At 44.9% G+C, this 18,094-nt stretch overlaps 1 protein-coding gene across 2 annotated transcripts in view; it reads right to left on the minus strand.

The window, feature by feature from the left end:
- Positions 1–16,916: 16,916 nt before the first annotated feature.
- The window catches only part of LOC138855291 (uncharacterized), a 48,866-nt gene continuing 47,688 nt past the window's right edge, over positions 16,917–18,094 (minus strand). For both annotated transcript variants that reach the window (XM_070103902.1, XM_070103901.1), the window contains one exon: positions 16,917–17,755. In XM_070103902.1, the coding sequence (XP_069960003.1) occupies positions 17,332–17,755 (424 nt within the window). In that variant the 3' untranslated portion in view covers positions 16,917–17,331. The remainder of the gene's footprint in view (positions 17,756–18,094) is intronic.

Below are 18,094 nucleotides of genomic sequence, written 5' to 3' on the forward strand. Positions count from 1 at the left end.
ATTGATTAAAAACTACTAATTTTTGCAGAACTGACAGTTGCTTCTAACCGCCCAAGTTATCACAGAAAACCAACTCATTTATCTAACAGAGAGAATTGTACAATATTTTATGCTAACAATTATATTTTTACTTATTATTATTATTATTATAATCAAGGGGGAAGCGCTAAACCCGGAGGATTATACAGCGCCTGGGGGGGGGAATGTGGAAGGCATTTAGGCTTAATTCGGGGAACTGGAGCACAGATCCAATTCCCTAAATCAAGAGCCCCTCACCAACATCAAGGAACCTTCCTTGAGGAGATATTTTTACTTAATTTTTGTCAGAGAAGCAGTAAGTTTATTCAGGTATACATAAATACAGTTACATAGATTATCATACATAGCAGCATATGTGTAGAGAACCCGGGATAACCCAAAAAAGTCAGACTAAGTGACTTATTTCCACTGGGATCCTTATGTAATGTTGATAATGTACCTCATAGCCATAATTAGTCAGTAAGTAAAGTTTATTTAGGTACAGTTACACTAATTTAGGTGATCACAGTTATCACACATAGTAACATTACAACAGTAATATTACAAGGAATCCCACTGGAAATAAGTCAGAGTGACTTTTTGGGGTTATCTGTTTTTATGTGCACCTGTTCTTGAATAAACTTAGGTGTAAATTATCTACTATGATAACCCATAATAGTCAGACGAATTTAGTTATTTCCACTGTCTATAAGAGTCAGTTTTAATACCTTTATTATGTGCCCCATACCCATAGTGTGGACGGTATTCAGAAAATTACAGAGGTACATAATTGGTCCAGGGACTGTACCTCAACATTAAAGAGGCACATAATGGGTCTGGGGGCAATGCCCCCCCCCCAAAGTTTAGACAGCTAAGCTAGTTACATTATTATTATTATTATTAGTTATTATAAAAATAAGCGCTAATAAGTTAGTTACAGTGGTAATGAACTATTTACGTGCCTGTATTTGGTAGCCATAGTAATAAATTATTTATGTAGACGTGAAATTAGTCAAAAACAGTGTGGCTTACATGTGGTTTTCAATTATTTACATTGCCTTATATATTTACCAAGGTATAGTTGACTTTAAACAAGTTTAAGAGGTTATAAGTTATTTATGATAGGTAAAGTCGGATTTTTTCCAGAAGTGTTGATAATATACCACTGTGGATAACATACTCTGACATTTCTTGAAGATTTGTGAGTAGCTTCTCTGAATTCATTAAATTTATCGCATTCCAGCACATAGTGACGCAGACTGACGGATTCCAGTACATGACACAGGGTATGACGCATTCCAGTACATGGCACAGGGTATGACGTATTCCAGTACATGACACAGGGTATGACGCATTCCAGTACATGACACAGGGTATGACGCATTCCAGTACATGACACAGGGTATGACGCATTCCAGTACATGACACAGGGTATGACGCATTCCAGTACATGGCACAGGAAGAACTAAAAGCCATAAATGAAATCGAAAGAAACCCAAAGTATTTCTTCTCCTATGCCAAATCAAAGTCGAGAACAACGTCCAGTATTGGGCCCCTACTTAAACAAGATGGGTCCTACACAGATGACAGCAAGGAAATAAGTGAGCTACTCAAGTCCCAATATGACTCAGTTTTTAGCAAGCCGCTAACTAGACTGAGAGTCGAAGATCAAAATGAATTTTTTATGAGAGAGCCACAAAATTTGGTTAACACAAGCCTATCCGATGTTATCCTGACGCCAAATGACTTCGAACAGGCGATAAATGACATGCCCATGCACTCTGTCCCAGGGCCAGACTCGTGGAATTCCGTGTTCATCAAGAACTGCAAGAAGCCCCTATCACGAGCCTTTTCCATCCTATGGAGAGGGAGCATGGACACGGGGGTCGTCCCACAGTTACTAAAAACAACAGACATAGCCCCACTCCACAAAGGGGGCAGTAAAGCAACAACAAAGAACTACAGACCGATAGCACTAACATCCCATATCATAAAAATCTTTGAAAGGGTCCTAAGAAGCAAGATCACCACCCATCTAGAAACTCATCAGTTACACAACCCAGGGCAACATGGGTTTAGAACAGGTCGCTCCTGTCTGTCTCAACTATTGGATCACTATGACAAGGTCCTAAATGCACTAGAAAACAAAAAGAATGCAGATGTAATATATACAGACTTTGCAAAAGCCTTCGACAAGTGTGACCATGGCGTAATAGCGCACAAAATGCGTGCTAAAGGAATAACAGGAAAAGTCGGTCGATGGATCTATAATTTCCTCACTAACAGAACACAGAGAGTAGTCGTCAACAGAGTAAAGTCCGAGGCAGCTACGGTGAAAAGCTCTGTTCCACAAGGCACAGTACTCGCTCCCATCTTGTTCCTCATCCTCATATCCGACATAGACAAGGATGTCAGCCACAGCACCGTGTCTTCCTTTGCAGATGACACCCGTATCTGCATGACAGTGTCTTCCATTGCAGACACTGCAAGGCTCCAGGCGGACATCAACCAAATCTTTCAGTGGGCTGCAGAAAACAATATGAAGTTCAACGATGAGAAATTTCATTTACTCAGATATGGTAAACACGAGGCAATTAAATCTTCATCAGAGTACAAAACAAATTCTGGCCACAAAATAGAGCGAAACACCAACGTCAAAGACCTGGGAGTGATCATGTCGGAGGATCTCACCTTCAAGGACCATAACATTGTATCAATCGCATCTGCTAGAAAAATGACAGGATGGATAATGAGAACCTTCAAAACTAGGAAGGCCAAGCCCATGATGACACTCTTCAGGTCACTTGTTCTATCTAGGCTGGAATATTGCTGCACACTAACAGCACCTTTCAAGGTTACCTGGAGGTTACCTGGAGGTTATTCCGGGGATCAACGCCCCCGCGGCCCGGTCCATGACCAGGCCTCCCGATGGATCAGGGCCTGATCAACTAGGCTGTTACTGCTGGCCGCACGCAGTCCAACGTACGAGCCACAGCCCGGCTGATCCGGCACTGACTTTAGGTATCTGTCCATCTCTCTCTTGAAGGCAGCCAGGGATTTATTGGCAATTCCCCTAATGCTTGATGGGAGGCTGTTAAACAGTTTTGGGCCCCGGACACTTATGGTGTTTTCCCTTAGTGTACCAATGGCGCCCCTACTTTTTATTGGGGGCATTTTGCATCGCCTGCCCAGTCTTTTACTTTCGTAGGGAGTGATTTCTGTGTGCAGATTTGGGACCATTCCTTCCAAGATTTTCCAAGTGTAGATTATGATATATCTCTCCCTCCTGCGTTCCAACGAGTACAAGTCAAGTACTTCCATGCATTCCCAGTAGTTAAGGTGCTTGACAGAAATTATACGTGCAGTAAAGGATCTCTGTACACTCTCTAGATCTGCGATTTCACCTACTTTGAATGGAGATGTTAATGTACAGCAGTATTCCAGCCTAGAGAGAACAAGTGATTTGAAAAGGATCATCATGGGCTTGGCATCTCTCGTTTTGAAAGTTCTCATTATCCATCCTATCATTTTCTTTGCACGTGCGATCGTGGCACTGTTGTGATCCTTGAAAGTGAGATCCTCAGACATTACTACTCCCAGGTCCCTTACATTAGTTTTCCGCTCTATTGTATGGCCGGAGTCAGTAGTATACTCTGTTCTAGTTATTATCTCCTCCAGTTTTCCATAACGGAGTAGTTGGAATTTGTCCTCATTGAACATCATATTGTTTACCGTTGCCCATTGGAAAACTTTGTTTATATCTTCTTGGAGATTAACCGCATCCTCAGCAGATGACAGCCTCATGCAGATCCTAGTATCATCCGCAAAGGATGATACGGTGCTGTGGCGTATATCTCTGTTTATGTCTGATATGAGGATAAGGAATAAGATGGGGGCGAGTACTGTGCCTTGTGGAACAGAGCTCTTCACTATGGCAGCCTCCGATTTAACTCTGTTGACCACTACTCTTTGTGTTCGATTTGTTAGGAAGTTGAAGATCCATCTCCCCACTTTCCCAGTTATTCCTTTAGCACGTATTTTATGGGCTATTACGCCATGATCGCATTTGTCAAATGCTTTTGCAAAGTCTGTGTATATTACATCTGCATTCTGATTTTCTTCCAGTGCATCCAAGGCCATGTCATAGTGATCCAGTAGTTGTGAGAGGCAGGAGCGACCTGCCCTGAACCCATGTTGCCCTGGATTGTGCATTATTATTATTACAATCAAGGGGGAAGCGCTAAACCTGGATTGTGCAGATTTTGGGAATCCAGGTAGATTTGCAATCCTGCTTCTTAGCACTCTTTCAAAGATTTTTATGATGTGGGAAGTCAGAGCTATTGGTCTATAGTTCTTAGCTAATGCTTTGCTGCCACCTTTATGGAGTGGGGCTATATCCGTTGTTTTAAGTCACTGGAATTTCACCCATGTCCAAGCTCCTCCTCCATAGTGTACTTAGGGCACGCGAGAAGGGTTTCTTGCAGTTCTTAATGAAAACAGAGTTCCACGAGTCTGGGCCCGGGGCTGAGTGCATAGGCATGTTGTCAATGGCTTTTTCGAAATCTATCGGAGTTAGGATAATGTCGGAAATCTGGCATACATTTATGGAGTTTTGAGGCTCATTCATGAAGAAATCATTTGGGTCGTCGATCCTCAGACCGATTAGTGGTTCACTAAACACAGAGTCGTACTGGGATTTCAATATTTCACTCATTTCCTTGTTGTCATCTGTGTAAGTCCCATCCTGTCTGAGTAAGGGCCCGATACTAGATGTGGTATTTGCCTTGTTTTTGGCATATGAAAAGAAATATTTTGAATTTCTTTCAATTTCACTAATAGCTTTAAGCTCCTCCTGCCTCTCCTGGTTCCTGTAAGAGTCATTTAGCTTAAGTTCGATAGTTTCCACTTCCCTGTTCAGCGCCTCCTTTCGTGTATCAGATGTTCTAGCACTCCTGAGGAGCTCAGTGACTCTTCGTCGTCTTCTGTAGAGGGAGCGTCTTTTTCTCTCCAGTTTACTCCTGCTCTTCTTCTTTCTTAGGGGAATATGCCTGGAACATGCTTCGGCTACCAGGAAGTTGATCCTTTCAAGGCACTGGTTTGGATCCATGTCATTTAAGATATCTTCCCAACATGTTTCGTTTAGGACATGGTTTACCTGGTCCCAGTTGATGTTCTTGTTGTTGAAGTTGTATTTTGTGAAGACACCTTCACAGGTACATGCATTCTGCTGATCAGGACCCCTATGCATGTACGTCTGGACTTCGATTAGGTTGTGATCGGAATTAGTTGTTTTTGATATTCTTATGTCTCTTATCAGGTCCTCATTATTTGTGAAGATAAGGTCAAGTGTGTTTTCTAGTCTTGTTGGCTCCACTATCTGCTGGCTTAAGGTGTGTTTTTCGCAGAGACTTAGTAGCTCATGTGTGTGTGACCTTTCATCTGCGCTACCTCCGGGGATTGTTTCAGCTATAACATTATTTGCTACATTCTTCCATTTTGTATGCCTTAGGTTGAAATCACCAAGCAGTAAGATGTTTGGGGATGGAGCTGGAAGGTTTTCCAAACAGTAATCAATTTTCAGTAGCTGTTCCTTGAACTGTTGTGAGGTTGCATCTGGTGGCTTGTATACAACCACAATGACTAGGTTTTGGTTCTCGATCTTTATTGATAGAACTTCAACTACCTCATTTGTGGTGTTCAGCAACTCCGTGCAGATAAGGGACTCTTTGACATACAGGCCAACCCCCCCTTGTTGCCTGTTTTTTTCTGTCGCATCTAAAAAGGTTGTAACCACTTATCCATATTTCACTGTCAAAGTGATCTTTTGTGTGAGTCTCTGTGAAGGCTGCAAACATTGCATTAGACTCCTCTAGAAGTCCACTGATAAAAGGTATTTTGTTGTTGGTGGATGGCTTAAGGCCCTGTATATTAGCAAATATGAACGAGGTTGTATTCTGTGTTTGTTGGGGGGATTTTGTTATTGGCATCAGTAGTTGTAATTCTGGAGGGCCATGGGTGGCCACTGGCTGCGCCTCCAGTCTAACAAGGCTCCAAGGTGGTGGACTATTTTTGTTATTTCCTTCCATTTTCTTTTTTCGTTTCCTGCCGCTAAAAAATCACCTGGAATTGGGTTGTCGTAGCTACTATTGTTTGTCTTGTGGGGTCTGTGCCTCCTGGTCCCTTTTAGATAGTATGCAGGGCACTCGAAGTTGTAACACTGCTTCTGGAGGACCGAGGAGTGGCACATTTTTGGGTGAAAGAAAGTACAGGAAGAAGAACGACACACTCCTTTAGACAGGAGGTCGCTACATTTTTTGGGATGGTCAAAGTTGCATGTCCCATTTTTTTCCCCTGTTATTCCATGCTTACAGATGCCCCAAGCATAATATTTGCACAAATTCACCTTTGGTTGAGAATTGTTGGGAGGTGTGTTATCAATTTCTGCAGGTTCTGGGACTGCACTATAATCCTCAGTATCCAAGCCAGGGCCACCCCGTCCTGGATTCCATCTACTTTCCCCAGTAGAGGAAGGCAGGTGAAATTGCTGACCTAGAAAATGTACAGAGAACCTTCACGGCGCGCATAACGGAGATAAAACACCTCAATTACTGGAAGCGCTTGAGGTTCCTAAAACTGTATTCCCTGGAACGCAGGCGGGAGAGATACATGATTATATACACCTGGAAAATCCTAGAGGGACTAGTACCGAACTTGCACACGAAAATCACTCACTACGAAAGCAAAAGACTTGGCAGACGATGCAACATCCCCCCAATGAAAAGCAGGGGTGTCACTAGCACGTTAAGAGACCATACAATAAGTGTCAGGGGCCCGAGACTGTTCAACTGCCTCCCAGCATACATAAGGGGTATTACCAACAGACCCCTGGCAGTCTTCAAGCTGGCACTGGACAAGCACCTAAAGTCGGTTCCTGACCAGCCGGGCTGTGGCTCGTACGTTGGTTTGCGTGCAGCCAGCAGTAACAGCCTGGTTGATCAGGCTCTGATCCACCAGGAGGCCTGGTCACAGACCGGGCCGCGGGGGCGTTGACCCCCGGAACTCTCTCCAGGTAAACTCCAGGGTATGACGCATTCCAGTACATGACACAGGGTACGACGCATTCCAGTACATGACACAGGGTACAACGCATTCCAGTACATGACACAGGGTACGACGCATTCCAGTACATGACACAGGGTACAACGCATTCCAGTACATGACACAGGGTACGACGCATTCCAGTACATGATACAGGGTACGACGCATTCCAGTACATGGCACAGGGTACGACGCATTCCAGTACATGACACAGGGTACGACGCATTCCAGTACATGACACAGGGTACGACGCATTCCAGTACATGACACAGAGTATGGCGCATTCCAGTACATAATGATGCAGTGTGACAGTAGTTAATTTTCAAACTTTAAATTTACTAATGTCCATATCAGCTGATAATACAACCTCCCAGAGGCACTTATAGTCCAGCCGAAGTCTGGTAGTAATGACATCCAAGAATGTTAATTTTACAGGACGCACCTCAGTCATGCGGCTCCTGCATAACAGAATAATGAGATATGAACTGAATAATGTCAGCCTCCTTTGATATCAAGTTAGTGAAGTTCTTTTCGTATTATTAGTGTCCTAAGACCTTTGTCAGGTCAGCAGTTCCACCATGCATCTGAAGATCAAAGTGAGATGGAATCTACAGGTGTACTCTGATTTCATTGTCCACAATCCTACCATACCTGTGTCTAGCTTCTGACACAAGCATGTATTGTATCTGTCTGGCTACTGACACGAGCATGCGTTGTATCTGTTTAGCTTCTGACACGAGCATGCGTTGTGTCTGGCTTCTGACACGAGCATGCGTTGTGTCTGGCTTCTGACACAAGCATGTATTGTATCTGTCTGGCTACTGACACGAGCATGCGTTGTATCTGTTTAGCTTCTGACACGAGCATGCGTTGTGTCTGGCTTCTGACACGAGCATGCGTTGTGTCTGGCTTCTGACACGAGCATGCGTTGTGTCTGGCTTCTGACACGAGCATGCGTTGTGTCTGGCTTCTGACACGAGCATGCGTTGTGTCTGGCTTCTGACACGAGCATGCGTTGTGTCTGGCTTCTGACACGAGCATGCGTTGTGTCTGGCTTCTGACACGAGCATGCGTTGTGTCTGGCTTCTGACACGAGCATGCGTTGTGTCTGGCTTCTGACACGAGCATGCGTTGTGTCTGGCTTCTGACACGAGCATGCGTTGTCTGGCTTCTGACACGAGCATGCGTTGTGTCTGGCTTCTGACACAAGCATGCGTTGTGTCTGGCTTCTGACACAAGCATGCGTTGTGTCTGGTTTCTGACAAAAGCATGCGTTGTGTCTGGTTTCTGACAAAAGCATGCGTTGTGTCTGGTTTGTGACACAAGCATGAGTTGTCTGGCTTCTGACACAAGCATGCGTTGTGTCTGGCTTCTGACACAAGCATGCGTTGTGTCTGGCTTCTGACACAAGCATGCGTTGTGTCTGGTTTCTGACACAAGCATGCGTTGTGTCTGGCTTCTGACACAAGCATGCGTTGTGTCTGGCTTCTGACACAAGCATGCGTTGTGTCTGGCTTCTGACACGAGCATGCGTTGTGTCTGGCTTCTGACACAAGCATGCGTTGTGTCTGGCTTCTGACACGAGCATGAGTTGTCTGGCTTCTGACACAAGCATGCGTTGTGTCTGGCTTCTGACACAAGCATGCGTTGTGTCTGGCTTCTGACACGAGCATGAGTTGTCTGGCTTCTGACACGAGCATGCGTTGTGTCTGGCTTCTGACACAAGCATGCGTTGTGTCTGGCTTCTGACACAAGCATGCGTTGTGTCTGGCTTCTGACACAAGCATGCGTTGTGTCTGGCTTCTGACACGAGCATGCGTTGTGTCTGGCTTCTGACACAAGCATGCGTTGTGTCTGGCTTCTGACACAAGCATGCGTTGTGTCTGGCTTCTGACACGAGCATGCGTTGTGTCTGGCTTCTGACACAATCATGCGTTGTGTCTGGCTTCTGACACAAGCATGCGTTGTGTCTGGCTTCTGACACAAGCATGCGACACTCAAAGAATTAAGAGCATTTATGGATGATAAAGAAACAGATCCAGTTAATGTGTCAACCTTAGATACACGGAAGCATCTGAGTATAAGGCGCATCACCAACAGTTCAGTTTGAAGTTACTGATACCTGCTCCAGTATCTGTATGACAACAGCGGCACTGCCAGTTGCTCCAAGAATGGACAGGTAGGTAATTGTTAATCATTATCAAAACTAAGCGCTAAACCCACGAGTCACAGCGCTGCGGACTAGTGAATAGAACTATCAACATACCTAATTAGTGGAAGAGAATGTTGGGTATCTCAGGCTTCAGTATAATTTTAGGTATCATACTTGGCTTCATTAATGTAATGAGGAGTATATCTGCTGTGATCATACCAACTGTTGCTGCTGCTGGAGCACTGCTGCTGCTGCTGGAGCACTGCTGCTGCTACTGGAGCACTGCTGCTGCTGCTCCTGTCACTACTAGTCCTGCTGCTACTGGCTGCAGTCATTATCATAACTATAATAACGATCAAACAAGTGTTCCGTTGTTACACCTGGCTCTAAGTGTTATTACACTCATAGGGACTCATTATTATAATAACGGGGCAGCGCTATACCCGTAGGATTATACAGCGCATATGGAGGGGGGGGATGTACGGTATTCAGGGTCAATTCAGGGAACCGGAGCACAGATCCAATTCCCTAGATCGAGAGCCCCTCACCAGCGTCAAGGAACCTACCTGAGGAGCCCAAGGAATCAGCGGTAGTAATCAAATTTGGTCCAAGAAAGTTGAGGTTCGCTCTCAATTTCTTAGATCAAGAAACCATCACCAGCATGAACACTGCTCCATTTAAGACGATGTACCTAGAACTAATGACTGTATTGTTCTCTACAAGTACATAAGTGTCAGTTTATTAACATAGTTCGATCTCCGGTACGGGTGAACACTGGGGTGTTTACTTAAGACATCTGGTGTCTCTCTTCACCTATCAGTAAGGTACCTGGGTGTTAGTCGACTGGTATAATCCAAGAAAACAGAGAACCTCTAGTTCCTTGGATCAAAGACTCCTTCGCGGGCAAACATTTGATTTCAGAACTTAATGGTGAAGTATTTATAATAATAATAATAATAATAATAATTATTATTATTATTATTATTACTATTGTAATTATAATAATTACTAGTATTATTAATACTATTATGTGTCAGATAATAGGTTTGATCCTCTTAATAAGAATTTCAATTATTTTTCAACATCACAAATTCGTCTAGGAATGTAAAATAGGCAATGATTGTCAATGATTTATGTTTAATAAAAAAATCGACTATAAAGTTTATTATCTAGTATATTTAGGTTTATAAACTGTGGTTATATTGACTGTTACTAACCTGAGAGTATACTTGATATATCAGCCACACTTTCTAAACTAAGTGTATTAAAAATATATATTATATATAGACGGGATGTACCTGTATGTGGACACTAGCCTACCTCTAGGTGGACCCATCTAGCATACTTCTAGGTGGACACTATCTAGCCTACCTCTAGGTGGACCCATCTAGCATACTTCTAGGTGGACACTATCTAGCCTACCTCTAGGTGGACCCATCTAGCATACTTCTAGGTGGACCCATCTAGCATACTTCTAGGTGGACACTATCTAGCCTACCTCTAGGTGGACCCATCTAGCATACTTCTAGGTGGACCCATCTAGCATACTTCTAGGTGGACCCATCTAGCATACTTCTAGGTGGACACTATCTAGCCTACTTCTAGGTGGACACTATCTAGCCTACTTCTAGGTGGACACTATCTAGCCTACTTCTAGGTGGACACTAGCCTACTTCTAGGTGGACACTATCTAGCATACTTCTAGGTGGACACTATCTAGCCTACTTCTAGGTGGACCCATCTAGCCTACTTCTAGGTGGACACTATCTAGCATACTTCTAGGTGGACACTATCTAGCATACTTCTAGGTGGACCCATCTAGCCTACTTCTAGGTGGACACTATCTAGCCTACTTCTAGGTGGACCCATCTAGCCTACTTCTAGGTGGACACTATCTAGCATACTTCTAGGTGGACACTATCTAGCATACTTCTAGGTGGACCCATCTAGCCTACTTATAGGTGGACACTATCTAGCCTACTCCTAGGCGGACCCATCTAGCCTACTTCTAGGTGGACACTATCTAGCCTACTTCTAGGTGGACACTATCTAGCCTACTCCTAGGTGAACCCATCTAGCCTACTTCTAGGTGGATCCATCTAGCCTACTCCTAGGTGGACCCATCTAGCCTACTTCTAGGTTTACACTATCTAGCCTACTCCTAGGTGGACCCATCTAGCCTACTTCTAGGTGGACACTATCTAGCCTACTTCTAGGTGGACACTATCTAGCCTACTTCTAGGTGGACACTATCTAGCCTACTTCTAGGTGGACCCATCTAGCCTACTTCTAGGTGGACACTATCTAGCCTACTTCTAGGTGGACCCATCTAGCCTACTTCTAGGTGGACCCATCTAGCCTACTTCTAGGTGGACACTATCTAGCCTACTTCTAGGTGGACACTATCTAGCCTACTTCTAGGTGGACACTATCTAGCCTACTTCTAGGTGGACCCATCTAGCCTACTTCTAGGTGGACACTATCTAGCCTACTTCTAGGTGGACACTATCTAGCCTACTTCTAGGTGGACCCATCTAGCCTACTTCTAGGTGGACACTATCTAGCCTACTTCTAGGTGGACACTATCTAGCCTACTTCTAGGTGGACACTATCTAGCCTACTTCTAGGTGGACACTATCTAGCATACTTCTAGGTGGACACTATCTAGCCTACTTCTAGGTGGACACTATCTAGCATACTTCTAGGTGGACACTATCTAGCCTACTTCTAGGTGGACACTATCTAGCATACTTCTAGGTGGACACTATCTAGCCTACTTCTAGGTGGACACTATCTAGCCTACTTCTAGGTGGACCCATCTAGCCTACTTCTAGGTGGACACTATCTAGCATACTTCTAGGTGGACACTATCTAGCATACTTCTAGGTGGACACTATCTAGCATACTTCTAGGTGGACCCATCTAGCCTACTTCTAGGTGGACACTATCTAGCATACTTCTAGGTGGACACTATCTAGCATACTTCTAGGTGGACCCATCTAGCCTACTTCTAGGTGGACACTATCTAGCCTACTTCTAGGTGGACCCATCTAGCCTACTTCTAGGTGGACACTATCTAGCATACTTCTAGGTGGACACTATCTAGCATACTTCTAGGTGGACACTATCTAGCATACTTCTAGGTGGACCCATCTAGCCTACTTCTAGGTGGACCCATCTAGCCTACTTCTAGGTGGACACTATCTAGCCTACTTCTAGGTGGACCCATCTAGCCTACTTCTAGGTGGACACTATCTAGCATACTTCTAGGTGGACACTACCTAGCATACTTCTAGGTGGACACTATCTAGCATACTTCTAGGTGGACCCATCTAGCCTACTTCTAGGTGGACACTATCTAGCCTACTCCTAGGCGGACCCATCTAGCCTACTTCTAGGTGGACACTATCTAGCCTACTTCTAGGTGGACACTATCTAGCCTACTCCTAGGTGAACCCATCTAGCCTACTTCTAGGTGGATCCATCTAGCCTACTCCTAGGTGGACCCATCTAGCCTACTTCTAGGTGGACACTATCTAGCCTACTCCTAGGTGGACCCATCTAGCCTACTTCTAGGTGGACACTATCTAGCCTACTTCTAGGTGGACACTATCTAGCCTACTTCTAGGTGGACACTATCTAGCCTACTTCTAGGTGGACCCATCTAGCCTACTTCTAGGTGGACACTATCTAGCCTACTTCTAGGTGGACCCATCTAGCCTACTTCTAGGTGGACCCATCTAGCCTACTTCTAGGTGGACACTATCTAGCTTACTTCTAGGTGGACACTATCTAGCCTACTTCTAGGTGGACACTATCTAGCCTACTTCTAGGTGGACCCATCTAGCCTACTTCTAGGTGGACACTATCTAGCCTACTTCTAGGTGGACACTATCTAGCCTACTTCTAGGTGGACCCATCTAGCCTACTTCTAGGTGGACACTATCTAGCCTACTTCTAGGTGGACACTACCTAGCCTACTTCTAGGTGGACACTATCTAGCCTACTTCTAGGTGGACACTATCTAGCATACTTCTAGGTGGACACTATCTAGCCTACTTCTAGGTGGACACTATCTAGCCTACTTCTAGGTGGACACTATCTAGCCTAATTCTAGGTGGACACTATCTAGCCTACTTCTAGGTGGACACTATCTAGCCTACTTCTAGGTGGACACTATCTAGCCTACTTCTAGGCGGACACTATCTAGCCTACTTCTAGGCGGACACTATCTAGCCTACTTCTAGGTGGACACTATCTAGCATACTTCTAGGTGGACCCATCTAGCCTACTTCTAGGTGGACACTATCTAGCCTACTTCTAGGTGGACCCATCTAGCCTACTTCTAGGTGGACACTATCTAGCATACTTCTAGGTGGACACTATCTAGCATACTTCTAGGTGGACACTATCTAGCATACTTCTAGGTGGACCCATCTAGCCTACTTCTAGGTGGACCCATCTAGCCTACTTCTAGGTGGACACTATCTAGCCTACTTCTAGGTGGACCCATCTAGCCTACTTCTAGGTGGACACTATCTAGCATACTTCTAGGTGGACACTACCTAGCATACTTCTAGGTGGACACTATCTAGCATACTTCTAGGTGGACCCATCTAGCCTACTTCTAGGTGGACACTATCTAGCCTACTCCTAGGCGGACCCATCTAGCCTACTTCTAGGTGGACACTATCTAGCCTACTTCTAGGTGGACACTATCTAGCCTACTCCTAGGTGAACCCATCTAGCCTACTTCTAGGTGGATCCATCTAGCCTACTCCTAGGTGGACCCATCTAGCCTACTTCTAGGTGGACACTATCTAGCCTACTCCTAGGTGGACCCATCTAGCCTACTTCTAGGTGGACACTATCTAGCCTACTTCTAGGTGGACACTATCTAGCCTACTTCTAGGTGGACACTATCTAGCCTACTTCTAGGTGGACCCATCTAGCCTACTTCTAGGTGGACACTATCTAGCCTACTTCTAGGTGGACCCATCTAGCCTACTTCTAGGTGGACCCATCTAGCCTACTTCTAGGTGGACACTATCTAGCTTACTTCTAGGTGGACACTATCTAGCCTACTTCTAGGTGGACACTATCTAGCCTACTTCTAGGTGGACCCATCTAGCCTACTTCTAGGTGGACACTATCTAGCCTACTTCTAGGTGGACACTATCTAGCCTACTTCTAGGTGGACCCATCTAGCCTACTTCTAGGTGGACACTATCTAGCCTACTTCTAGGTGGACACTATCTAGCCTACTTCTAGGTGGACACTATCTAGCCTACTTCTAGGTGGACACTATCTAGCATACTTCTAGGTGGACACTATCTAGCCTACTTCTAGGTGGACACTATCTAGCATACTTCTAGGTGGACACTATCTAGCCTACTTCTAGGTGGACACTATCTAGCCTACTTCTAGGTGGACACTATCTAGCCTAATTCTAGGTGGACACTATCTAGCCTACTTCTAGGTGGACACTATCTAGCCTACTTCCAGGTGGACACTATCTAGCCTACTTCTAGGTGGACAGTATCTAGCCTACTTCCAGGTGGACACTATCTAGCCTACTTCTAGGTGGACACTATACTACTTCTAGGTGGACACTATCTAGCCTACTTCTAGGTGGACACTATCCTACTTCTAGGTGGACACCACCTAGCCTACTTTTAGGTGGACACTATCTAGCCTACTTCTAGATAGACACTATCTAGACTACTTATAGGTGGCCACCATCTTGCCTACCTCTAGGTATCCCCATCTAGCCTACTTCTAGGTAGCCCCATCTTGCCTACCTCTAGGTGGACCCCATCTAGGCTACTTCTAGGTGGACCCATCTAGCCTACTTCTAGAAGGACCCATCTAGCTTACTTCTAGGTGGACCCATCTAGCCTACTTCTAGGTGGACCCATCTAGCCTACTTCTAGGTGGACCCATCTAGCCTACTTCTAGGTGGACCCATCTAGTTTACTTCTAGGTGGACCCATCTAGCCTACTTCTAGGTGGGGCCATCTAGCCTACTTCTAGGTGGACCCATCTAGCCTACTTCTAGGTGGGCCCATCTAGCCTACTTCTAGGTGGACCCATCTAGCCTACTTCTAGGTGGACCCATCTAGCCTACCTCTAGGTGGACCCATCTAGCCTACCTCTAGGTGGACCCATATAGCCTACTTCTAGGTGGACCCATCTAGCCTACTTCTAGGTGAACCCATCTAGCCTACCTATACCTCATAGCCTCGTAAAGTAAATAAAATGGCTTCGGGGAGAAACACTGGAATATTTCCTGGAGGCTGTGTTGATGTTATAATACCATCCCAGCTTTTGTACACGTATACTTTTATGTTCAGAAAAGTAGACAGTGTTTGAGAGAGACAGGAGCAAGGTGCGTTGAGGCACTGTCATGCATGCACAACTACGCAGTACATGGAATATAATTAAGAGCAGGACCCTAATGGATATAAGTCACTCTGACTTTTTTGGGTTATCCTAGGTTCTCCACACATATGCTGCTATGTATGATAATTCTATGTAACTGTATTTGTGTATACCTAAATAAAGTTACTTAATCAGGAGTTGGTGAGACGCGGGTCAGGAGCAAGGAAGGCTGCCACCACTATTTCTCTTGCTACCACACTGAGGTTAACTCCAGGTATGTCCATGGAACCCAGCTGTTTGGGAAAACCCATGGCGTGGTTTAAGCTCCCAAGGGACTCTTGATTCTAAAGCTCACTTTTATAAGCAGTAGAACGAATGTTTGAGGAAATACAGCCAATTTTTGACGTTTCGACTGTCTATCCTTTTGTAGACCTGAACATGAGAACAGAAAATAAATGTGAGAAATCACAAGACTGTTCAACAGCCTCCCAGCATACATAAGGGGGATTACCAATAGACCCCTGGCTGTCTTCAAGCTGGCACTGGACATTCACCTCAAGTCAGCACCTGACCAGCCGAGCTGTGGTTTGTACGTTGGATTACATGCGACCAGCAGTAACAGCCTGGTTGATCAAGCCCTGATCTACCATGAGGCCTGGTCACAAACCGGGCCGCGGGGGCGTTGACCCCTGGAACTCTCTCCAGGTATCACCCCCGAGGCAGGTTACCCGTAAAATAAACAGTTCCACTAATATTTACATTGTCTTGCAAGAGGCGAGCAGATACCAGTTCAGATGCTCTTCTAAACAGTAAATATTAAGTCATAGTTTGATAACTTTCTACACACAGCAAAACGTTATTTAAATTAAGTATTTTTCTTCATCGTTTCTTTTCTTCTCTAATGTCGACAGAGCAAGATTATTATCCACTCCAAAAATTTGCATTTTTTTTTTTAAGAAAAGTTAAGTGGCAGTTTCCCTGTAAAGTGTTGTACTCATCTAGTACTCAGGAGTTGAGTTATAGCTCCTGGCCCCGCCTCTTCGCTGGTCGCTACTAGGTCCACTCTCTCCCTGCTCCATGAGTTTTATCGTATCTTTTCTTAAAACTATGTATGGATCCTGCCTCCACTACATCACTCTCCAGATTGTTCCACTTCCTGACAACTCTATGACTGAAGAAATACTTCCTAACATCCCTGCGACTCATCTGAGTCTTCAACTTCCAGCTGTGACGCCCTTGTTGTATGTACTCCTGGATGATATTGACGTTATGGTGATCCTTTGTTTATTGAATACAAAAAACACAGGATGAGTAACAGTGTTAATATTTAAGTGATTGTTACTAGCAATAGTGTAAGTGTTGTCTTCCTGCTTCCCTCTCTTTCCTATTGTTGACCTCTCTTCTCTCTTCTTCACCCATTCTTCATCTGCCTTTCATTAAGCTCCTCTTTTCTAGTCTCCTACTTCCTTTGTCCCATCTCTCTTTTTTTCCATGCCTGTTCCCTTTGTCGTTACTTTCCTCCCTACCCTCTTTCTCTTTTTTATTACTTCTCCAACTCCTCTTTCTATTTCTTCTATTCCTCATATTTATCTTCCTCCCGCGTTCCTCCTCCTGCAGCAACAACTCACTCTAGTGGGAAGTAAGTGAACTAAGTATGTCTACACTCCTCCTCTCACTCACCCTCAGGCAGCCAAGCACTGGAGTGAGTGAGATCGTCTGGGTGTGGAGTAAGTGTAGCAGGGAGTGGAGTTGGGGTGTCGACCACACTTGACTGCTACATTAAGCTCCCCCTTGAGCGCTGACTGGCAGGGCAGGAGGGTGATGCGGTGGTCCTCGAAGGGCGACGAGCTTTGCTCGGAGTCGTCCTCGAAGTCATCCACATGGCCGTCCCCGAGAGCTGAAGCTCCAGGAGGCAGGTTGGAGAGTAAAGTGTAGAGTGGAGGGTGGAAGGTGACCCCGTGTAGTTTGTGCTGGGTTGTGGAGGTGACCTCGTGCGGCTGGAGGGAGAGGTGGAGCGGTGAAGATCTGGGAGATGAGACGGAGGTCTTGCTGTCCAGGTGAACCTGGTAGGAGATGTCTGGTAAACACGCCTCTATCACCCCTAACCTATGGGAGAGATACAATACAATAAGCAAGTTTATTTAGGTACAGGTGCACATAAATACAGTTGCACAAATTATCATACAGAGTTATAACATATGAATAATTAAAGTGTAATGAATATTTTTTAATGCTCAATAATAACCCACATGAAGACACAAATACAAGAGACTGTTGATCTGCGTATTTCGACCCCTTTTTGGGATCCACTGTTAAGCCAGTGGAAGGCCTCTGTCAGATGACCAGAAGCTCCAGTGGTGGGTCATCACGTGACTAAGACCTGCATCAGAAAACAATTGACCTGTTTCCTGACCATGCTTACCTAAGCTTATAAGGTTAATTAGA

The sequence above is a fragment of the Cherax quadricarinatus genome, chromosome 88 (genome assembly GCF_038502225.1).
Source record: "Cherax quadricarinatus isolate ZL_2023a chromosome 88, ASM3850222v1, whole genome shotgun sequence".
NCBI classification, from domain to species: Eukaryota; Metazoa; Arthropoda; class Malacostraca; order Decapoda; family Parastacidae; genus Cherax; species Cherax quadricarinatus.